The sequence below is a fragment of the Xiphophorus couchianus genome, chromosome 15, assembly GCF_001444195.1.
Source record: "Xiphophorus couchianus chromosome 15, X_couchianus-1.0, whole genome shotgun sequence".
In the NCBI taxonomy this organism is placed as follows: Eukaryota; Metazoa; Chordata; class Actinopteri; order Cyprinodontiformes; family Poeciliidae; genus Xiphophorus; species Xiphophorus couchianus.
Window position 1 is genome coordinate 9,529,959 of NC_040242.1, and position 20,231 is coordinate 9,550,189.

The 20,231-nt window shown below is 38.4% G+C and overlaps 1 protein-coding gene across 2 annotated transcripts; it reads left to right on the forward strand.

Annotated features, from left to right (window-relative positions):
• Window positions 1-1,101: 1,101 nt before the first annotated feature.
• On the forward strand, window positions 1,102-19,758 carry armc2 (armadillo repeat containing 2). Of its 2 annotated transcripts, XR_003598390.1 has the most exons (19): window positions 1,102-1,297; window positions 2,697-2,941; window positions 3,035-3,104; window positions 3,274-3,439; window positions 4,629-4,749; window positions 8,773-8,843; window positions 9,421-9,531; window positions 11,337-11,521; window positions 11,670-11,772; window positions 11,902-12,116; window positions 12,668-12,813; window positions 13,999-14,098; window positions 14,489-14,813; window positions 16,446-16,568; window positions 16,651-16,764; window positions 17,452-17,584; window positions 18,332-18,486; window positions 18,946-19,177; window positions 19,209-19,758. XR_003598390.1 is itself a non-coding variant. In XM_028039690.1 (18 exons), the coding sequence occupies exons 2-18, from the start codon at window positions 2,733-2,735 to the stop codon at window positions 19,077-19,079; spliced, it is 2,481 nt and encodes an 826-aa protein (XP_027895491.1). In that variant the 5' UTR covers window positions 1,102-1,297; window positions 2,697-2,732; the 3' UTR covers window positions 19,080-19,758. The 2 variants fall into 2 exon arrangements, 1 of the variants encoding a protein (XP_027895491.1); XM_028039690.1 differs by having other exon boundaries at window positions 18,946-19,758.
• The last annotated feature ends 473 nt before the right edge of the window (window positions 19,759-20,231 follow it).

The following is a 20,231-nucleotide window of genomic DNA, read 5'->3' on the forward strand; positions in this document are numbered from 1 at the left end:
TTTTGTTGTTTTTTGTCACTCATAGATGTTTCAAATTATCTATCTAATTTGTAAAAGTTATCAACTTTTCAGATGTGTCTCTGCTTTCCCACACCAGAGTCAACTAATCAGATCATTAGCAGGAATCTGGATAACTTGAAGGCCAACTGAGGAGCCAATTCTGCTATTTAATTTAGGTCTGTTGCACAAGGTAACTTCTAAAAGCTGCAAGAAATTTACCCTTGAGGACTGAATTTGAATTTCTTTATATCAGAGCAAAATGTGTTGCTTTATGAGACTTGTTGCCTACTTTGTGTTTTCAGACTATTTCGATTTAAAGGGTTTTTTAGTCATAGATACTGAAATAATCAGGAAAACATGACAAATTAAATTGAGTAAGTTGCTTTTTGAACTTACTCAAGTTATTCTGATGTTCAAATTTTGTGTCATTCAAGACATTTAAGTATGATTATTATTATTATTATTTTTTTTTTTAAAAAAAGCAAAAACAGAAGAAATCTGTAAACGGGCAAATACTTTTTCACAACTGTATATTTTGGTTGATAGTAGCTGAATAAAGGATGAAATTAAACTATTTTGGGCATTTATTATGCATGCTGTGTCAAACTAACACAAAAATGTATAGTTACTTTAGCTAACTTCTTTTTTGTCCACCTGAAGTAATTTCAAGAAGTTAGATTGATTATTAGTATATATATGGTCATAAAGTCAGATTATTATATATTAGCTTTCCTCTAACAAAACATACTTATGTGGAACATCTTAACAGATGTAAATATGTTGAATTAATGATAAATTTTTGCTAAATCTACTGCAAACTTAAACAGGACATATAAGAACTGCTGAAATAAAAGCTTAAGCTCTCTTTATAATTATAACAATGACCCAAAGTGAGATCTCGAACTCACTATACAGATACTTCTGCTCCTGAGGACTTTTAGCTGAACAACATTAACTTTTGGTTACAGCGTTTACTGTTAAACTCACAGAGTGTTTATTTTAAAGTTAAACGACAAATACAGACGAACAGTCAATGAACCTGGGTTCTTACTGTAGCTTGAAGCAGATCTTTGTGGTTTCCTTCACAGCCCAGCTAAAGGCAAAAGCGCGTCACCTCGAGTCGCGCGTCTGAAGCTCGTGCACAGGAAAGCTTCAGTCTCACAGAACGCCTGATGGAAAACTTGCAACTTTGAAGCAAGATTCTGCGCATTTTATTTTTGCGCTTTGGTCTGGAAACCATGCTTTATTTCCTGACTGACATCTTTTTCGGCAATTTAAGCTGCGAGGAGTGTTAACGGTGAGTGTTCCGGTTTAATTTACCATACTAACGACAAGTTTCATTCAAACATCAGATTCATCGACCGCTTCCTGCTGCTTTAAAAAAAATCTAGCTGTTCTTATTGGTAAATATAACTTCAAAGTCACTAAGCTACTCATATATTGAACAATTTCAGTATTCAATCCCAGATGTTAAGTTATTTTATCCGACTTTTGTTGGATTTTATATCTGAGTTTGAAAGCGACATTTGTGTCACCATGGAGACGGATCGCGAACGCGCACAAACAAAGGCCATCTTCCCGCATCCACAACACCCATAGCGTCAGTAGGCAAGTGAACAAATACATTTTTTTATATTAACTCGCAAAATTACATTAATTTTACATGTATGAAATATATGTAAAAGTATACGTAAATAAAATATTGTAATTATTTTTACAGTATTATAAAATTATATATATATAATAAAGTAACAAAGGGCTTTATTCACTTTTTGTCACCAACTTCAATATGTTTAGTTGTTTTTTGTTTGTTTGTTTTATTGTCGTTCTCTAGCAAACCCGTAAGTCCTTTACTGTGTTCATATAGTCACTAAATTACACACAGCTGCACTCTGTTTCCTAATCAGGTCCATTCTGGAGTCCTAAACGTGCATTAAACACTTTTCAAATTGTAATTCATTATTGCATTTCACAAATATGACCTCAAATCTCAATACAACACACAAAATATTTGTTTTTTAAATCTTGTGGATCTAACTTGACAAACTGTAAAAAAGGTCCGGGAAAAAAATGTGAATTTGAACTTTCAGATTTAGAAAGCGTTCAGTATAGGATAGATGAACATAACTACCTCTGAAATTTTTAATTGAGAAACGACAAATCTGTAAAACGAAGAGCAGATGAGTCATGTTAGAGATGTGTATAATACTTAGTATTGGTTATAACTATTTGTCACAAAGCTTTGTCTCAGGGGCACTAATGTGTGACATGAAGGCAGGGGGGAAGATAATGTGCTTCAAATAATCTTTGGAACAAAACAAAATTGTTGCAGAACTTATGAAAGAAACTCAATAACACAGGAAATGGCATAAAACTGCTGTCAAGGGATAGCTAGAGACGTGGTAATTAGGATCTGGAAAAGAATACAGTAAACCAGGCTTAATGTATACTGAGGGAGCAATCAACTGGATGCACAATGGATGTGTGATCAAGAAACAAGAGGTGGGGGCAAGACTGACATAAAGCAGAGAAAAGGCCAAGAGAGCAATACAGAATCAGCTTTATTGGGAGACCACAAGGAATTTGATTGTTTTCACATGCATAAATGCACGAACGTTTGATGAAATAAAATATATAAGGAAGTTAAGTATGCATATGTACACAAAATAATTTTCAAAAAAGGTATGTTGTGGTAGTCACATAGGCCCGAATGAGCAAATTGACTGAGCTCTATGGAGACCAAGCATGAGGTCTGCAGCGCTTTCACCCCACGGCGCAACAGTTTGAGGAAATCATGTGCTGACATAATCAGAGAAGCAAGGCAGTCTCTACGAGTTCAGTCCACACAGCGGCCATTCACGCCAAGAGATGGACCCAGGCGGCTTTTTGGGGCAAACTCTGTTCGAAGAGATCATGGCAGCAGGCCTCCATCAGCCTTTAGGTTAGCAACAAATTCAGCTAAATTCATATCTGTGAACTGAAAATGTATGTATCTGTTGTCATAAATAATTGATTACGTTTTAAAACTTTGCAGCCTTCATGCTCAAAACTTTGATGCTGACTCCAGGCCAGGCTCAGGGACTCGCCTCTCACCTCTGAACCATGTATGTAATATTCACAGTCATATTAACAATGTGTATTTTTGTTTCTTTCAACCAAAAGAAATCAAGATTGGAGGAGTTCTAATGGCTTAAAAGAGATGTTACAAGTAAATTCAGTCTCTGATCGATTCCTCACACCATCATAAATTCAGTACTTTGTCTGTTTGTCCAGAAACCAAAGTTTCCAGACTCCAGTAATGCTGAGGATCCATTGAAGGACTTTCCCAAATCCCCCATTGAGCCGGTGGAAGTGAGGAAAGGGTTGGCATGGTCTCGGACCCGCCTCCTCAAGTCTGCATCTCTTACATCACTGCTGCCTTCAGAAGCACGCACAGATGGTGAGAAAAGAAAAACGTTTTGTGTCGACCAACTGAGAAAAGATGCATAAAAAACTTCTATCAATCTCTTGTGCTTTAAATCTAAAATTGATTATTACTCTTTGTGTCTGTTTACAAACATAAAAAGACTTACACAAAGTATTCTCTATTTTTGGGCTGCACAGTGGCGCAGTTGGTAGCACTGTTGCCTGGCAGCAAGAAGGTCCTGGGTTCGATTCCCGGCCGGGGTCTTTCTGCATGGAGTTTGCATGTTCTCCCTGTGCATGCGTGGGTTCTCTCCGGGTACTCCGGCTTCCTCCCACAGTCCGAAAACATGACTGTTGGGTTAATTGGTCTCTCTAAATTCTCCCTAGGGGTGAGTGTATGTGTGAATGGTTGTTTGTCCTGTATGTCTTTGTGTTGCCCTGCGACAGACTGGCGACCTGTCCAGGGTGTACCCCGCCTCTCGCCTGCAACGTAGCTGGAGATAGGCACCAGCAACCCTCCCGACCCCATTAGGGACAAAGGGAGAACAGAAAATGGATGGATGGATGGATTCTCTATTTTTAGTTTGATCACTCTATTATTTTTTTTGTGCAAACATTTGTGTGCAACCTTTCTTCTCCAACATACAATTCTTAGCAATCGCTTTCATACCCTTAACTTCTTCATGTTACTGCCACAAATTTCAAAACACTTTAGTTGTATTTTATGTAGCAGACAAACACAATGTTGAACATAATTGTGAAGTAAAGTAGAAAGACACATGGTCTTCAAAATGGAAAAACAAAATCTGATTAGTGTGGTATGCATGTTTTTCAGGCTTGTGAGATGAAGAAAAGTTTAATTTGAATTGCTGTTGCAAGTCATTTCTTCTATGCAAAATAGTTTAATAACAGTCAGATTGAATGAATCGCATTTGTAAACAAAAGATTTAGGACTTTGACTGTGCTATTATAACATGTGTGTACTTTGATCTAAACCATGCTAATATAACTCTGGCTATATGTTTAGGATTTACCTAGCTATTTATGTGTTTTCCTCATTCCCCTTTCATTGATAGACATATGAGCAAATCCTAAATTTCCTTTTTTTTTTGTCAATAATAAGCTGCCTGCCTGCTTTTATGTGTACTGTGAACATAGAAATTGGCTGCAGCACCTCACACTAACATTTGGATGATTTGTTTAATCTTTTTCTTTTGTGAAAGAGAAATTAAGTCCAGGCCCAGAGCCAAGGCGGCTGTCAGCCGAACAACTTTGCAGTCCAGACCTCTCCACAGACCACAGAGGTCATCTCAAAGCGAGCAAACACAGGACACCTAGTAGAAGGTAAAACCTTCAGCGGTATGTGTCCTTTACTGTCTCTTCTCCTTCTACTGCTCCTCCTTTTTGACCGTAATGACAGCCCCACAACCAGTTTAAGATTTACTGGGACAAAAGGTTGCAGAGGTAGCCATTACTAGATGAAGTTGAGCCCTGTTTTTGGCTTTCATCAAATCCTTCTTAATAATTTTGATTGCTGCTCTGCCTTTTTGTATTTGTTCCGCTGAAAGTGTACTGTCTTTCTTGAAGTTGTGAGATTATTCAGCAGTTAGAGTTATTGCCAGTAAAAATCATAAAAAACAAGAATATCAGTGTAATTATTGATCTGTGTTCTTTATTCTTGAACCTGTTATAATTAGATTTAATTATTAGACAAGTAAATCAAAATTGTCTACACAAATTTATTTTTAATACAAATTTGGTCAATAATAGTCATAGTAAAAATCTAGTTATTATGACAATGATAAAAGCATCTTTTATATATTGGCCTGCTGAAAATATGCAAAAGTCATTTGAAGTGTATTAAAATTGTGTTCAGTATAAATTATTAGCTTTCTTTATTTGTCACATTTAAATCACAAATGTGTTTTGTAAGACATTTTTGGGTGGAAATAAAAATTGTACATTTGTATTCAGCCCCGTGAGTCATTACTGTGTAGAACTAAATTTAATCTAAACTGAAATGTTTGCTTATTCGTTTTTCAAAATCCATCAAGCTCAGTCAAATGGGTTGTATTCAAACATGGACTTAAATTGTTCTGGTGTCATCCGACCAGAGCATCTTCTGCCACATGTTTTCTCAATCTACTTCATTACTTGTGGCAAACAGCAAATTGTACCTTTTGTGGCTGTTTTCCAGCAACGGCTTTTTCACAATCTCTTTCCTATAGGAGCGATTTGAGCCATCCATGACCAATAATAAACAGATTTTCCCACCTGAGTTATAACTCTCTACATCTCCCCTCAGAGCCTAGATTTAGTATTGGTTTCTTCTTTGTTAATTATTTCCCTCATCTGGCTTATAACCTTAAGTGAAAGGCCTTTACAGACAATCTAATTTTATGCTGAGATTAATTTATACACAAGTGAACTCTAATTATGAATTAGGTGACTATTGAATGAATTTGGTTTCACTGGTTTATCTCTGAACACAAATGCATGCCACACTTTTTAAGAGGTTTTATAAACTATTTATGAAGTATTGTACTGTGTCACATAAAATATCAATAAAATGCATGGAAGTTGGTGTTTGTAATGTGACAAAATGCAAAAACATTCAAGTGGTGCGAATACTTTTCCAAGATGCTGTAGAGCAGCTCAGGTTTCTCTAACTATAACCACAAATTCTTCAACTTTACACACTCAACCTCTTGTTAAATCACCATATACTTCACTGTACATTATATCTTGGTCACAGTTAAATCCAGCTTCTTGGCAAGCTTCAAATCCAATGAATCTGCCTCCATCTGTCGATATCCTCATTTGTCAGCTTTTACACTTTCCCAGCGCAGAGAGGCTAAAAGCTCTACTTTTTTGCCGACCTCATCAGCTGTGTGTCTGCGTGAGGAGCGTATAACTCTGGGCATGATGTCAGGGGCTGTTGTTACAATCCATCCACTTATCGATTTGGTGGGGCAGCTGGACCTGTTAAAAGAGGAGGTGGGGGAGTAAGACCATAAAACATTTTTACAGGAAATCTCTCCCGCTGCTCATACATCTCCCTCACACAGCCCCACTCAAGCTAGCTTAACACGCAACGTTTCTGTAACTTGTTGCTTACTTGTCCTACTTTTAAAACTCTGGCACTGATCGCACTATTAAATTAGGCTTTTTGGAAGTATTGTCATTCAGTGCTGTTCACCTAATTTTACAAAATTAGCTCTGGAGAAATACAAAGTGAGAGATACGAGCTCAGTCAAAGCATATATATCAGACAGCCCCTTGGTTCTTTTTCCCCTCCAATAAGCCAGAGCTCTTCAGCTCCAAATGGCTCTCAATTAGATTTGGGTGCCGATCTGGGCAAGGCTGGCAGTGTTGCATATTGTGACTGCACTGCACTGGCCAGGCCTAAGACAGGGATGAGGTCATGTCTCAGAGAATGCAGATTCACACAAAGAGACCTTATTATCAAGCCCTTAATCCTATCATACAAAGGCAAAGCCCCCTGATGGTACAGCAAGCCTCAGCCAACTATCCCTGCTGCATATCCCCTTTTAGACATCATACATATTTGAAACAAGATATTTACCTATGAAAAGACACGTAACCACTTTTCTCACTGTCTGCCAATAAGTTTGGACAATTCCTGTTACAGGTCAGTTAGGATTACTGAATTTTTTTTATTTATTTAATGTCAAAATTGCATTATTCTGGCTGAATGGCCTAGTCCTGTTTTTAGGCAGCCTTGTTTGCTCATTCACACCTTTGCACATCCACTAATAAATATGAGACTGAGACCAGGGCTTTGTGATAGCCACTCCAAAATATTGTCATCATGTTGCAACCCCATGTGCTTAACAGGTGGGATGGCGTTCTCAGGCTTTCAGCTTTCTCCCTTTTTTTTCTAAATGTGATGTTGCTCATGATGGTCAAACAATTCAGTTCACAAGACATGTCTCTCTTTATGGTATAAAGTGTCTGTGTCTAAGTTCATGGTGCTTTGGAAGTAATGAATTGGTCTTTCAGCTCATGTTTTTACAATTTTACTGTGATAAGGATGCTTCTTACCATTTTCTTCCTTGATTTTCACAAGGTCTTGTTTTATGTTCATCACTGGGACTCAGAACATGCCTCCTTCCTAGCTGGTCACTCTTATGCTGTTCTTAGTTATGTGTGGGTTTTTTGTTTTGTTTTTTTGTTTTTACAGATGACTGTGGGACCGTCAGACAACATCAGACAAATCTAGTCTGACTTCTCAAAAACTTTCCATGATGTCACACAAGGCAGCAGCGTGTATGACTTTGCCTTTAAATACATCCACATGTGTGCATTTAACTTAAATAGTATGAATTAAACATTATAAAGCCATGACATTATCACCTGAACTTTTTAAAATAGATTTATGGAATAGGAATCTTAAAAATGTTTTTGATAATTCTAACTGACCTGAAACATGAAATCTTCTGTCTTTTTTGATGACAGATGGTGAGAACAATGTACAGCCTGGGCAAACATCTGGTTTCAACAGCAGCTAAACCCGAAACTGGGATTGTGCTCTTAAAAGTTAATTTTTAAGAGCACATATTTATGATGCTTCTATCCTGTAAACATAGAGAAGGGACCGTGAGTCAGCATATTATGTCATAATCTGTTTTTATTCATTATCACTATTTAGGGTTGCTATGCTGTAATTAGTTCCACCACTCACCATCTGTCCTGTTTCACAAAGTGAACTGGCACCTTGATGCAATATTTTCCATGCACATTGCAACATGTGCAACAATAACATGCAAAGGGAAACCACGACACACGGCATAGCGTGCTACCTATTAGAAGACTTTCCCAGTGTTGCACAGAGGTAAAGACGGCGGCGTCAGCTCACAGTGACAAAGCATGTACAGGTTTCACCAGACTGGCCTCAGAGCTGAGATCTCAGTTCCTGTCTTTTAGCAGACATTCTGCACAACAACTGCACTGTCACACATCCAGATAAATAAAAACAGCAATGTAAATGGAAGGATGTAAACCCACATGTATCTACTTGCTTGCAAACGATCTCGCATTGTGCACACGCATTGTGCATGTGCACAACGGACTTAGAGGAGCGCCTCCTCACAAGTTGCTCCTCTGTTGCAACAAGGACACCTAGTGGATAACATTTTCTTACAGCCTGACTAGGCAAATAAAAGCAGAGACGTCTAATTCCTGAAGTCTCTGTTAGGTTTGTTAGGTTTTATTTATACGTTTTATCTTTTATGCACAGTTATCCAAAGCTATGCCAATTTTAAGAACATATGACAGTAGCCACAAAATCTGATTTAACCTGGCTCTTTGTGTGCGTGCGTCTGTCTGTGTCTGTTTTTGTTACAGCAGTAAAAATATAAAGCCTGATGTTGACTCAGGAGTTAGACCCACAGAGTCCGGAACAGAACAGAAAGCAGGTTTGTCCAGATCTCTTTATTGCACCTCATTCTTCTTATTTTCAAGCAAGTTATGCATATTTGCCAAGCAACACAAATTGAATATTTATGACTTGTAAACCTTGTTAACCACCACCTCTGTGTTTGCACTCATAGTATTTTCATGAAAAGAAACCTGTTTTGTAACATCTCCTAAACATGATGATCTTTGTAGCTTAACCTTACCTTACGTTTAAACTTAAGTTGAAAAAAATAACTTTTGGTTGAGGTGTTGTTGCTAACAGTCATAAAACAACCAATCAATAGCTGAGAGAGAGGTGGGTTTGTGCAGCCACGACTTCCTGTATCATACCAAGCAATGTGGTATGCAAATATTCAGAAACAAAGCATGTATGGTATTTAAGAAAATATAGACACGTGTTTTTGTTGCACATGCAGAAAGAAATAAGAGGAAGTTTAGCTGTGGATGGTGACCTTTTGCTGTGGCATCAAACTTCCTGCAGTTTTATTTTAAGATGGTGAACTTGTGAACCTTGCTAACCACCTCGGTGTTTGCAGGAGGTAATTGGCAAACTGCAATTTTCTCTTCACGTTTCAGAGCTTGGGTATGGAAACAGCTCCACATGTCCAGATGAGGAGGATCCAGAATCACTGGTGTGGAATAATGTGATTCTTCCTCTTCTTCAAGAGCTGGAGAGTGTAGCTGCAGGTAACCTACCATGTGTGAAAAGCAAAAAGCAAAGTACATTGCTAATACATTACATACATAACTCCTGATTCCTTTCAGCACATTAATACCCTTTTTCTCCTTTGTCTTTAAACTTCATCCTTGTTTTACATTTATATAGCAGTGGTGGAGATTCTGATCTTTTTACTCGAGATGTCATTCTCTCTTTCCTGTTTTTCCTTATTATTCTTCATTTTCAGCCAGCAGGCTGAGAAATTGATTTCTCAATACTGGCAGATAGTCATGCATAAAGTCTCACAAAATGAAAAAGCACTGCCATCTCACCCACTGGGGAAGGACAAACAGAGCAGTGTTATGTTTGGCATCTGTACAGAATCTGTCTTTTAGCCTGAAACGACAGTCTGGCAGCCATGAAATTAAATCTGTGTCCTTAAATATTTTAATGCTCTACAAATTTAATGGAAATTTCATTTAAAAGATAAATATTAAATATTTATTGTACTAAGGGGCTCCTGGCTCATGCATAAAACACACTTGAGATTCGGTGAGAAATTGCAGTGAAGTGCAGAGTGTCAGACAGTGTTCAGCTTTTCTTAGAAGCGGCCTCTTATTTATGCAAGGAAAACATTTATTTTCCCTCAAAAAGGAGGAAAACGCTCCACCCTTTTTCTTCCTTTGCGTCAGCTGCCTGTTGCTGTATTGTTCTTCTGTATTTCACCATCGAAACTCATAGCTGCCTCTCAAAGAAGGAAGACCGATGAATTTTTTGCTGAGCACTGCTGACATTCTGCATAAATGAAACTCCTCTAAAAATTGCAAAATTGTTCCAGTGCTATCCCTCAACCATTTTTCACATTTGGTCATGTTATGAGCATAAGATTCAATGTATATCCATAGGATTTTATCTGATACATCAAACATAATGTAGCACATATACCTTTATAAGGTTTCACCCAGAAAACTTGCTAAGCTCGGTGGTTGGGGCGCTCGGCAGTCATTCATCCAGCTATGTTTTTGAGTTAAAAAATGTTTTAAGTTGACAGGAAATTGAAAATATCACTTGATAATTATATGTTATTGGAAGATTAATATCTGAACATCAACTATAAAGTCTTAAAAAATGCAAACATTTAAAAAAAAACTTAAATATATAAGCAAAGCTAAGCCTGGTGAGGGCACAAGTAAAGCCTGGTAGCCCGCCAGGCTTATAATGCACTAGGGGAAACCCTGCTTTAAGTGAAAAGAAATGCAACTTTTTTTATTTTTTACTTTAGATACAGAGATTTTATTAGAAAACAATAATGAATAAGTAGCATCATCAAGAGAAAGGAACACCGAAGTAGCCAAGAGGCCTGTTATAACATTGCATAATAGGCCTCAGCACAGGTTGAAAAATCTGTTGGCAGGATAACTTTTAAACACACATTTTAAAAATCTGTACATTAAGGAAAATTGTCAAGGAGAAAGCAATAAGTGTTGTTAGCAGTTTGCTACACGCTATGTGTTGACTGCGCTTGGAGGTGTGTTAGAATGGCCCAGTTAAAGCCCAAAATGGCTGAAAATCTGTGGCAAGATGTAAATAGCTGTTCAGAGACACACTTCCTCCAATTTATCTGGCCTTGAGCTTTTTTACAAAGAAATATTTTTAAATATTTCAATCTCTAGATGTGCAACGCTGCCTTGTAGTTGTAATTACTGTAAAAGTTTACATAGATTTTATGTTCACAAACCGAGATAAGTGATATTTTTGTCACTCGTCCTCAGTTTCATCATGAATGATCGATACCTGACATGATTTCTTTAATATGCATGTTTGCCATGCGCAGGCAGCTCAGAGGGCTCGGTGGACCGCCTGTGTGATCTGTGTGACCGTCTGCATGGCACCCTGGCTGATGCGGACATGCTCGGTCGACGCTGTAAGAAGAGATCTGGGATCCTTCGAACTCTGTTCCACCTTGTTGATCGCGAGTCTGCCCAGCTCAACCTGCACATTGCTAAGATCTGCCTCGCTGTGAGTGATGTGTTTTGCAGATGCATGGGTGGGTGGTTGTGTGCGTGCCAGGATGTCTGCCATAAGTTTCAATAACAAAAACACAGAAGGCATCTTAATGTAAAATGACAGTCTGTTTTTTTTTGTTTGTTTTTTTTCACGTTTCCAGCTTTGTGTGAGTGGAAACAACTTGCTCAACATTTGTAAGCTCGTCTTCCAAATCAGCCGCAGCGAAAGCAACGACATCCTTTTTGAGAAAATCTCCATTGTTGGTCAGATTTTCTAGATTAAATATTCTGTAGCTTTGTATGCTTTATTACATGTTACTATTTGAATTTATCTTCATTTTGAGTATGTTTGATAATTACAAATCAAACATATTTTTATGGTTTCTTTTCTAGATTCATTGTTGTTGGTGCTGAATTATGAAGATGTTGGTGTGTCTGGAGAAGCTCTTCTCTACTGTGTCGGTGCTTTAAAATTTCTCTCTGGAAACATCACAATCCTCAAAATCTTGTTGGCCGAAAACTGTATTAAAGTTGCGCAGAAACTCCTCCAGAAACTCTGCATAGTGTCAGACTGCAACATGACTTTAGCGGGGAACATCCTCGTACAGGTTTGTCTCAAACATTATTGTAACATGGCAGATTTTTTTTAATGTTCCTCTTTAGATGTCTGGGTGAGTGTGTCAAAAAGTGGTTGCGTGTCAGTAAGGAGGAATTTAAATGTTGCATGCACTTGTTTGGTATTTTTGGACATATTGAGAACTATTAGGAAAAAATGTTTTTGTTTATGTCTGGTACATTGCTGTTCACAAGCCTGATGTTCTTTGCCACTGCAGTCCAAAGCATACTTGTGCGCCACTTTGCTCAACATGATTGCTTCAAACCACATAAGCTGGCCCAAACAAACATCTTTAACCAGTCCGTTATTTGATATCTAACACAGCTCATTACCCTGTTAGAGGGAACACTATGACTTTCCAGAGCTTTAAGTATGGCCATATGTCGGGAATTACAGTTTCCTTCTTGTGATAGAATGATTTATTTCCTTACTGAACTGTGGAGCATTCTGTAAGCTACAGGCCAGCAGCTACCCTTCTTTTCCTAACATATCATCATTGTCTTTGTTTTTTTTTCTCTCTCTCTCTCTCTCTGTCCTCTAAAGCTGACAGCCACCCTGAGGAACCTTGCCGATCATCCTGATTCCCGCACGCTCTTCGTTTCCTTCTATGTAATCCCATCCCTCTGCCTGGTTTTGCGTCGTTACTGTGAGGACAAAGACATCTGCACTAACATTTCCAGAATATTTAGGTACAATCATTTTATTTTGTTATGGTTTCATTGTTTTATTTAAAGAAAAGGTATCGTTGCTCTCTTTTTCACATCAGATTTTCCGCCTCCAAGGTTCCCTTATGGTACTAAATGAGTTTAAACGAGAATTTGTTCTGTCAGTAGATCTGCGGTTGATTGTATACAACCGTTTTGATCTGAAGCAGTTTCACTGAAACAGAAACGGTTTCTGTTTTCCTTTGTCTGCACTCATCAGCGTTTCAAATCTTAAACACTGACTGTCTTGTATTTAACTCCATTACAAGCAGGGGGGTTGCATGCCCCATAGCATGCAACTTCATGTTATGGGGTTGTATGATGCAACCCCATAGCATGATTCTGCCTCCACCACCATAGGTTTGGTGCATTAGGGTGGCATCTAGTGTTACTTTCCTACACTCAAAATTTCACCAGCTCATCTTCCACCTTGTGTTTGTTGTGTCTCCTACATAACTTGTGATAAACTACTAACAGCACAACTTCTTGGCCATTTTCCATGGAGGCCAGATGTGTGACCTTCCTGATTAACAGTCAACAAATTCTCCCACCTGAGCTGTGAACCTCTGATGCTCTAGTCGAGATACTTTGGCCCTCTTGGCTGCTTTCCTGAATAATGCTCTTTCTTTTTGTGCTGTATGTTTGGGTGAATGGTCATGTTTTGATAGGTTTTGAGTTGTGCCATACTCCTTATACTTTTGGATAATTAATTTCTCTATTAAATGTCTATAGCTTGAGATACTGGTTTATAAAGTAAGTCTGCTTTAAACTTCTACACTGTTTATCTCTGACCTTTCTTCTTTCTTCCTTAATGATGCTGTTTGTTTACCACCATTTGCTTACAAAGCACTGAGGTCTGTACAGAACATTTGCATTTAAACTGAAATTAAATTGAGCCTTAATTACCACTTAAGGGACCAGTCCAGGTAATTGGTGGCACTGAGTTTTATTTAGAGGTATCAGAGTAAAGGGCACTAAGCATAATGCAAAAGCAGATTTAACATCTAAGAAATGAAAAAAAGGTCAGAAACCTTTGAAAGTTATTTTCTTACGCTGTGAAAACGTGGCAGAGCTCAGCCTCTCTTTATTTGTTTGAACAGTTAGTCTCCATAGCAGCGTTCTCAGTGGGTTGATTGGTCGGTGGTATTTATTGTCCCTTCTCTCCCTCAGTAAACTGTCCTCTTACTCTGAGTGCTGTCTCGCTTTGGCCCGGACCCCCAACTGCTACTCTCTAATTTTAGATCTGCTGAGCAAACATCACCAAAAGCAGGTGAGTCCACAAGCCCCCTCTGTCTTCTCATATATGCTCTTTGCTCTCTGTATGTAATAAAGAGTAAAGACATGTTTCTTTTAGGCTTACACAGTGTTTTTCCCTCTGGTTTGCACAAGTCAAAAGGGTTAAAGAAGGGAATAAGGAAAAAAAATAGACATAGTCAGCTTGAGTTGACCCATGAGTAAAAGTGATGTAGAGGTTGATTGTAGGGAACCTGCAGTCGGAATAATTAAAAATATAATGTAATATCATTTGGGATTCAGAAAGTAACTGGGCCTAAGCTAGAGAAATATCTAAGCAAGCTGATTTATAAACTTTAATTTCAGTAAAGTTCATGTGTCAGATTTAGAGGGTCATTAGCGACCCGTCTCCATGTCTCCTCCACAGGACCTTGTTGTACGTCTTCTCTTCACCCTCGGCAACCTTACAGCTAAAGGTGAGGAGCCTCGGCTGCAGCTCTTTCAGTGCAACGACTGCATGCCTACACTCCTCCGACTGTACAACAGCTACCAGAGGAGAAATGTGTCATCAAGTACAGTCGTGCAGAGAGTAGCACCTTCCCCCAGAGAATCTGCAGCAGCTGCTGCTGCTTTGTCCGACGATGTGCTAGTGAAGCTGGTCAGGGTGCTGGCAAACATGTGCATCCACCCAGCTGTCGGTCCATCACTGGCTACAAACACAACATGCATTCAGCTTCTGATGGAGACATTAGGTAAGTAGAGAAAAATGTGTTTTAGGAAAAAAATTATTGCAAACAAAAACAGACTTTTCTTTCTTTGTCATTGTTTTTACTTTTTACATGAGTGAAGTCCTCTTTCTGCCATGCCGTCACTTGTCAAGTGCAGGAAATAATTAAAATTGTGGCTCAGGATAAAATTTTGTTTAGACTTTAGAAATTCACAAAGCACATAGAACATTTGTTTTATTCTCAGCATAAAGCAGGAGTCTCCAGCTCATTGGCTGCACCTTCATGAAAAGCAGTAGATACAAAGTAGGTTTCTTTAATTTGGTGTTTATGTTTCCCTTTTTCTGCTGCATCTGCCCACATGGCTCATATCAAAAACTGTGACTGGTTGCATCAAAGAAAGATTTTTTTTTTTTTTTTTTAAGAAAATTAGTAATTTTGATTAGTTTATAATTAGCTGTTTAGTGACATTTACACGTGCAAGGCAGCCAACCACTTCCCCAGTGCTGGGAAACCCATTCCTTATTTTGTCAGTTCTCGCCATCTCGGTGCTTTCTGCTCGATAAATTACACATCCTCCTTTGGTCTACCTGTTTTTGCAATTCTGACAGAGAGTAGCACTTTGCTGCAGGAGCAGGATGTTCTGTTGCTTCTCATAGCCGACTTGGTTTGCTTGCATTAATTTCTTCCATGTGGTTAGTTGGTTTAGGACAGGTTGAGCCGGCATGTAGGAGGGTGTGAAACTCTTATGTGCTGCTTGCCTCCTACACCTAACTTTGTGACAGTTGGAGGCAAGAAATAAACAGTCAGTGGTGAAAGAGTTAAAAAACAACAAGTAACATGTAAATACACTCCACAAGTGGAACATGAAATCAAAGACTGAGAATGTACGATTGATATGAATATCAAAGACGGAGAGGAAAACTTTCAGTAAAAGATGAAAAGGCGAACTTGGCAGATTGATGTCCTGTTTTGAGTTCACACCGCACCGTGTTGCTTTCTGTTGCACAGTTTCGAGGGAGGCGGGGGGCACAACAAAGCATCATTTCCAGTCAGAACCAGAAACTAAATTCTGTGAGACACAGGCACCGGCTGACAGCTCAACCGCAATATCTGCGATTTACGATCGAGCACACGACATCTGCTGTTATATCAGGAACAGACTTTATTCGAAGGCTGCTCGCGGTGACATTCTTCATTGGACTTTGTCATATTGACCTTTGTGTGATCAAATCAAGTGCATCAGGCTGAAACTAATATGAAAGGCAGCCATATTTGTTTTTGTCACATCTCTATTCTAAAGAGGCTTAAGGAGCAGAAAGAGAAGGTGTTTGACTGGTTTAATCAGATCTATATGTAATGTTTGTTACAGTTGTCAGTCATTATTTAACAAAGCATTTGAATTATGTTGTGAATAAAAGGGGGAACTGCTTTCATCTGGATCCACCTTTTTCATTATAAATAACAGCAATTTATTTGTAGCTTTGAGAAAATATATTTCCCTACATATTGAGTTGAAATTATTATAACACTGGATTTTTTTTTTTTGACATTGTTGAGTAAAATAGGTTTTCTTTCAGTGAAATACAAAATATGGTATTTGATTCTTGATTTTTTGTTGTTGTCTGTATTTGTTTATGTGACATTTGTTGGGCGCAGAGCTGAGGTCGGTGGAGGAGAGCGAGGACCTAATGGTGAATGTGGCCGCCACCATTAATAACCTCTCCTTCTATCAAGAAGAAAACTCTGAGATCAGATACAATCAGCTCAACATTGCAAAGTGTAAGACTACAGGATCAGCAAATCCGAAGGCGAAGTTGAATGAACAATATTGTGATTAATGCACTTTTTCCTTATGTTACAGTGATGTCGAAATTGCTGCTTAGTTCAAGTATGGATGCCATGTTAGAGGCCACTCGTGTCTATGGAAACTTGTCACTACATAAGGATGTGCGGGACTTAGTTGTGCAAAATAAAGGTATTCATCCAATAAAAGTACAAATCAACAATTATGGTCCGATATGAGCTCGAAAAACCTGCTGCTCCAAACTCTTACCTACTTACCTGTATACTGCTTCACAGCCGCTTGTGTGTGTGTTCCTGACATTATCACAAAAATAATCATAAAGAGGCATTGTGGAAAAGTCCTGTCCAAACATGTGTGCACACTTACCTGAACAGAAGTCAAAAAAACAGATTATAGTTTCCTAAATACATGTAGTCAGAAAAAAAGAGCCTTAATTTTGGAGACATGTTGTGGGGTTTGATCAAATCTAAGCTGAAGAATTTTGTGGTCATACATGTAGTTCAGTTTAAATTTAAATCTGTGTTTTAGAGTGGCCATCACAAAGCCCATATTTCAGTCCCATAGAAAATGTAGCCAGGGTTTTTTCAGATGGTCAGATGGTGAGAAATAGTGGTTATCTGTGTTTTTATGCAGCATAGAGTACATTCACATCTTATTTCAGCTGCAATTTACATTTAAATGAACTTTAAAGCAAATGGTTCTTAAGCTTTGACACTCCACGCAGTGTGATCCGTATACTTCTGGATCTTGCTGAAGCTGGGTTTACCTGCAGGGCCAACTCCATATAACATAAACATGCCTGCTGAATCTGGCAGCTCTCTTATCTCCCCCATTCTTTGTCCACATCCTCTCCCTCAGTGCACAAGTTTGTGGTGACTCTCCTTGACTCAAAGAGAGCCGAGATGTGTTTTTCTGCCTGCGGGGTCCTGACCAACCTCGCTCTGGACCCTCCCAACAGGGTTTGTCTCACGCTGGAGGGGGCTTCTGCAAAGTAAGGACAAAAGCACTTAGAGATAAATAACCTCTCTTTGTATCACCTGCAAACGCTTTGGGGCCGAATGTGGTGAGAAGGCACCTACCAACCTACATTAAAGCAAGCTTTAACATAAGGCCCTGTTGGTCTTTATTACTGACAGCTTTTAATTTTTTAAATCATCCTTTTACTGGCATAATTTGCTGCATATTGCCATGTTTCTCTTAATGTACTGAGCTGATAAGTAGCATTTGGCAGTTTAGCTTAGAGGACTGCAGAAAAGCATAAGGTTTAGCTTAATGGCAAAACAGAGCAGGCCTGGGGTTTGTTTGTTTAAAGGATAGCTCAACTCTTGAGGAAATGGGACTTCTAGCTGAGACTGAGATAAGAAAATAAAACCAATTTAAAGTTTATGTAATAAATCTGTAGCCGGAGTCAACAGGACAAAAAGATTTTCTTGGTCAGGAAGTTATAAAATAAAGTCTTCTTCCCAAGTGTTGTTTGTCATTCCAGAATAACTTGTATATGTTTAACTGATGAGAGCTGGAGCTGAAAGAAAGTCTGTGTAGTTCTCTTTTGGCTGCAGCTTTCTGTTCTCGCCTGAAAAACTAAACACTGTTGGAACATTTTATTTTATTTCCACCTCCCACACTCTGTTCTTGTCCAGATGAATGTCCAGTGAAGTGCACCTAATGTTCACAAAACCTGATGGCCATATGCATTCTCCTTCCTCGAGTCACATGAAGGGTGTGTGTGTGTGTGTAGGTTGGTGGACTGTCTGACAGATTTCGGGCCAGCTGACTGGCAGTTGGCAGGCCAGGCCTGTCAGGCCTTGTGGAACCTGATTGGTCACGGCTCCGACATGCTGCTGCACGCAGAGGAGAGAGAGAGGCTGCTGGAGATCCTCACAGTTTACTCAGGTTTGTTTTATTGCTGCTCCTTACATAACCAGTGGAGGGACGCAACCTGGAAAAGAACAAACTCCTACTAAGATTGGTCACCCAATGAGGGGATGACACATTTATTCCAACCCATAAATATATCTCTGTCATACAGTGACTTGCAAAAGTAATAATACAATTTGAACTTAGATTAGTTTAAATGGGACTTTATGTGATGGCTCTGCAGAAAATATTGGATTAATGTAAATTGAAAAGACTATTTTAAAGGATTTTCCATTTAAAAAAAAAAAAAAAACAGTTGTAAAAATTTCAGGGAATTTCTCTACCAGCTTTTAAAATCTACACTGCAAAAACACAAAACTTTCCCAAATAGTTTTGGTCTAGTTGTGTGATTACTTTTCTAAAGAACTGTATGTTGATGCTTCTTGGGCACAATATGTTCAAAATACACCAAAAGATTTTTCACTTCTCCCTTAGACAAAGAGGAAGCTCTGAAGTGGACACAGAATGAAGATGAGCAGGATTTCTACAGAACATGCTGGGAGTCAGAGTTTTTACCTGTTGCTCAAAAGCTGATAAAGGTATTACATTCAGTAGAAGTGACAGCTTGACAAACAGATTCATGGTTTCAGAGAAATGTCTGTTCCTTGAATATGCAAAGTTTAAAGAGCTCCAGGAAAAAGTATCAAAAAAAGTCCCAACAAAGTTTGTCATCCAACCTCTGTTTTGTTTGACTGAAGGTTGCTAAAGCTGCTGTTTTTCACAGAGGATGAAATCACTAACATTTTACAGTCACTTTAAAGCTCTCAGGTCAGGAAAATTAGACATGTGGCAGTTAATCATTAATGTGAGTATGCAAAGCATAAAATGTTAAAGGAATCTTCAAGAAAAATGTATATATATATATATTTTTAAATGTGTGCATTAATATAAAAATATATTTTGTTTTTACCTACATTTTGTGACCTCTGTGAAAATGTTTTAATTGATACTTAGGTAGTTTTGGTCGATAGACATGATATCATAATCCAGGTTTTATTTTCTGTTATTTTGGACTTTGGATGAACATTTCAAACTTTTTCCACAGTGGACTTTGTTATTCTATGCCGGGAAGTACAGATACTCAACTGATAATGTAATCTTGAACACAGTTTACTACAAAAGAATAAAAATGTTATTGTGTGGACACTGTGAAGAATTTGTGTATGAAGAAGTTGAAGTCAAACATATTTATTTGCTTCTTGTACAGCATTTATTGTTACACAGAAAAGGGACAAGGCAGTGCTTACAGGTTATCAATGTTGTTGCTATTCCATACATAATTTGGGATAAACAGTGAAATCTTTGGCCAGCAGAGGTAAGTTCCTGCTGGCGATTCTGCATCGACAGACATGCCTGTGTGGCTCTGATGGGAAATTCACAGATGACCAGTCTCGGGTGGGGAGTTAGCATGAAACGTCTTGAGGTCAACGTCATGAAAAGAGACGTTGACCTCAAGCTCACCACAGGAAAAAAGGGACCATTAACTGATCCCCAGTGAGTCATGCAGCTTTGAAGCAGGCACAGTAAAATAAAACTCGCATGAAAGTCCCTGAACTGTACTGATGATAATAAACTGAACTATTCTCCTGAGCTCAGCTTACTAGTGATGATCTCAGCTTTTTGTGTTCAGAGCCTTTAGCTTTAAAAGTCCTCACTTTGTGTCATTTTTTTCATGAGTTATCAATGTCTCAAGTTTTTTGTTCCACCAAAACTATGTAACT

Coding starts and splice junctions, on each gene's coding strand:
- armc2 (XM_028039690.1), top strand. CDS start 2,733: ATGGAGACCAAGCATGAGGTCTGCAGCGCTTTCACCCCACGGCGCAAC. Junction 12,117..12,667: donor CGGGGAACATCCTCGTACAG/GTTTGTCTCAAA, acceptor TGTCCTCTAAAG/CTGACAGCCACCCTGAGGAA. Junction 12,814..13,998: donor AACATTTCCAGAATATTTAG/GTACAATCATTT, acceptor TCTCTCCCTCAG/TAAACTGTCCTCTTACTCTG.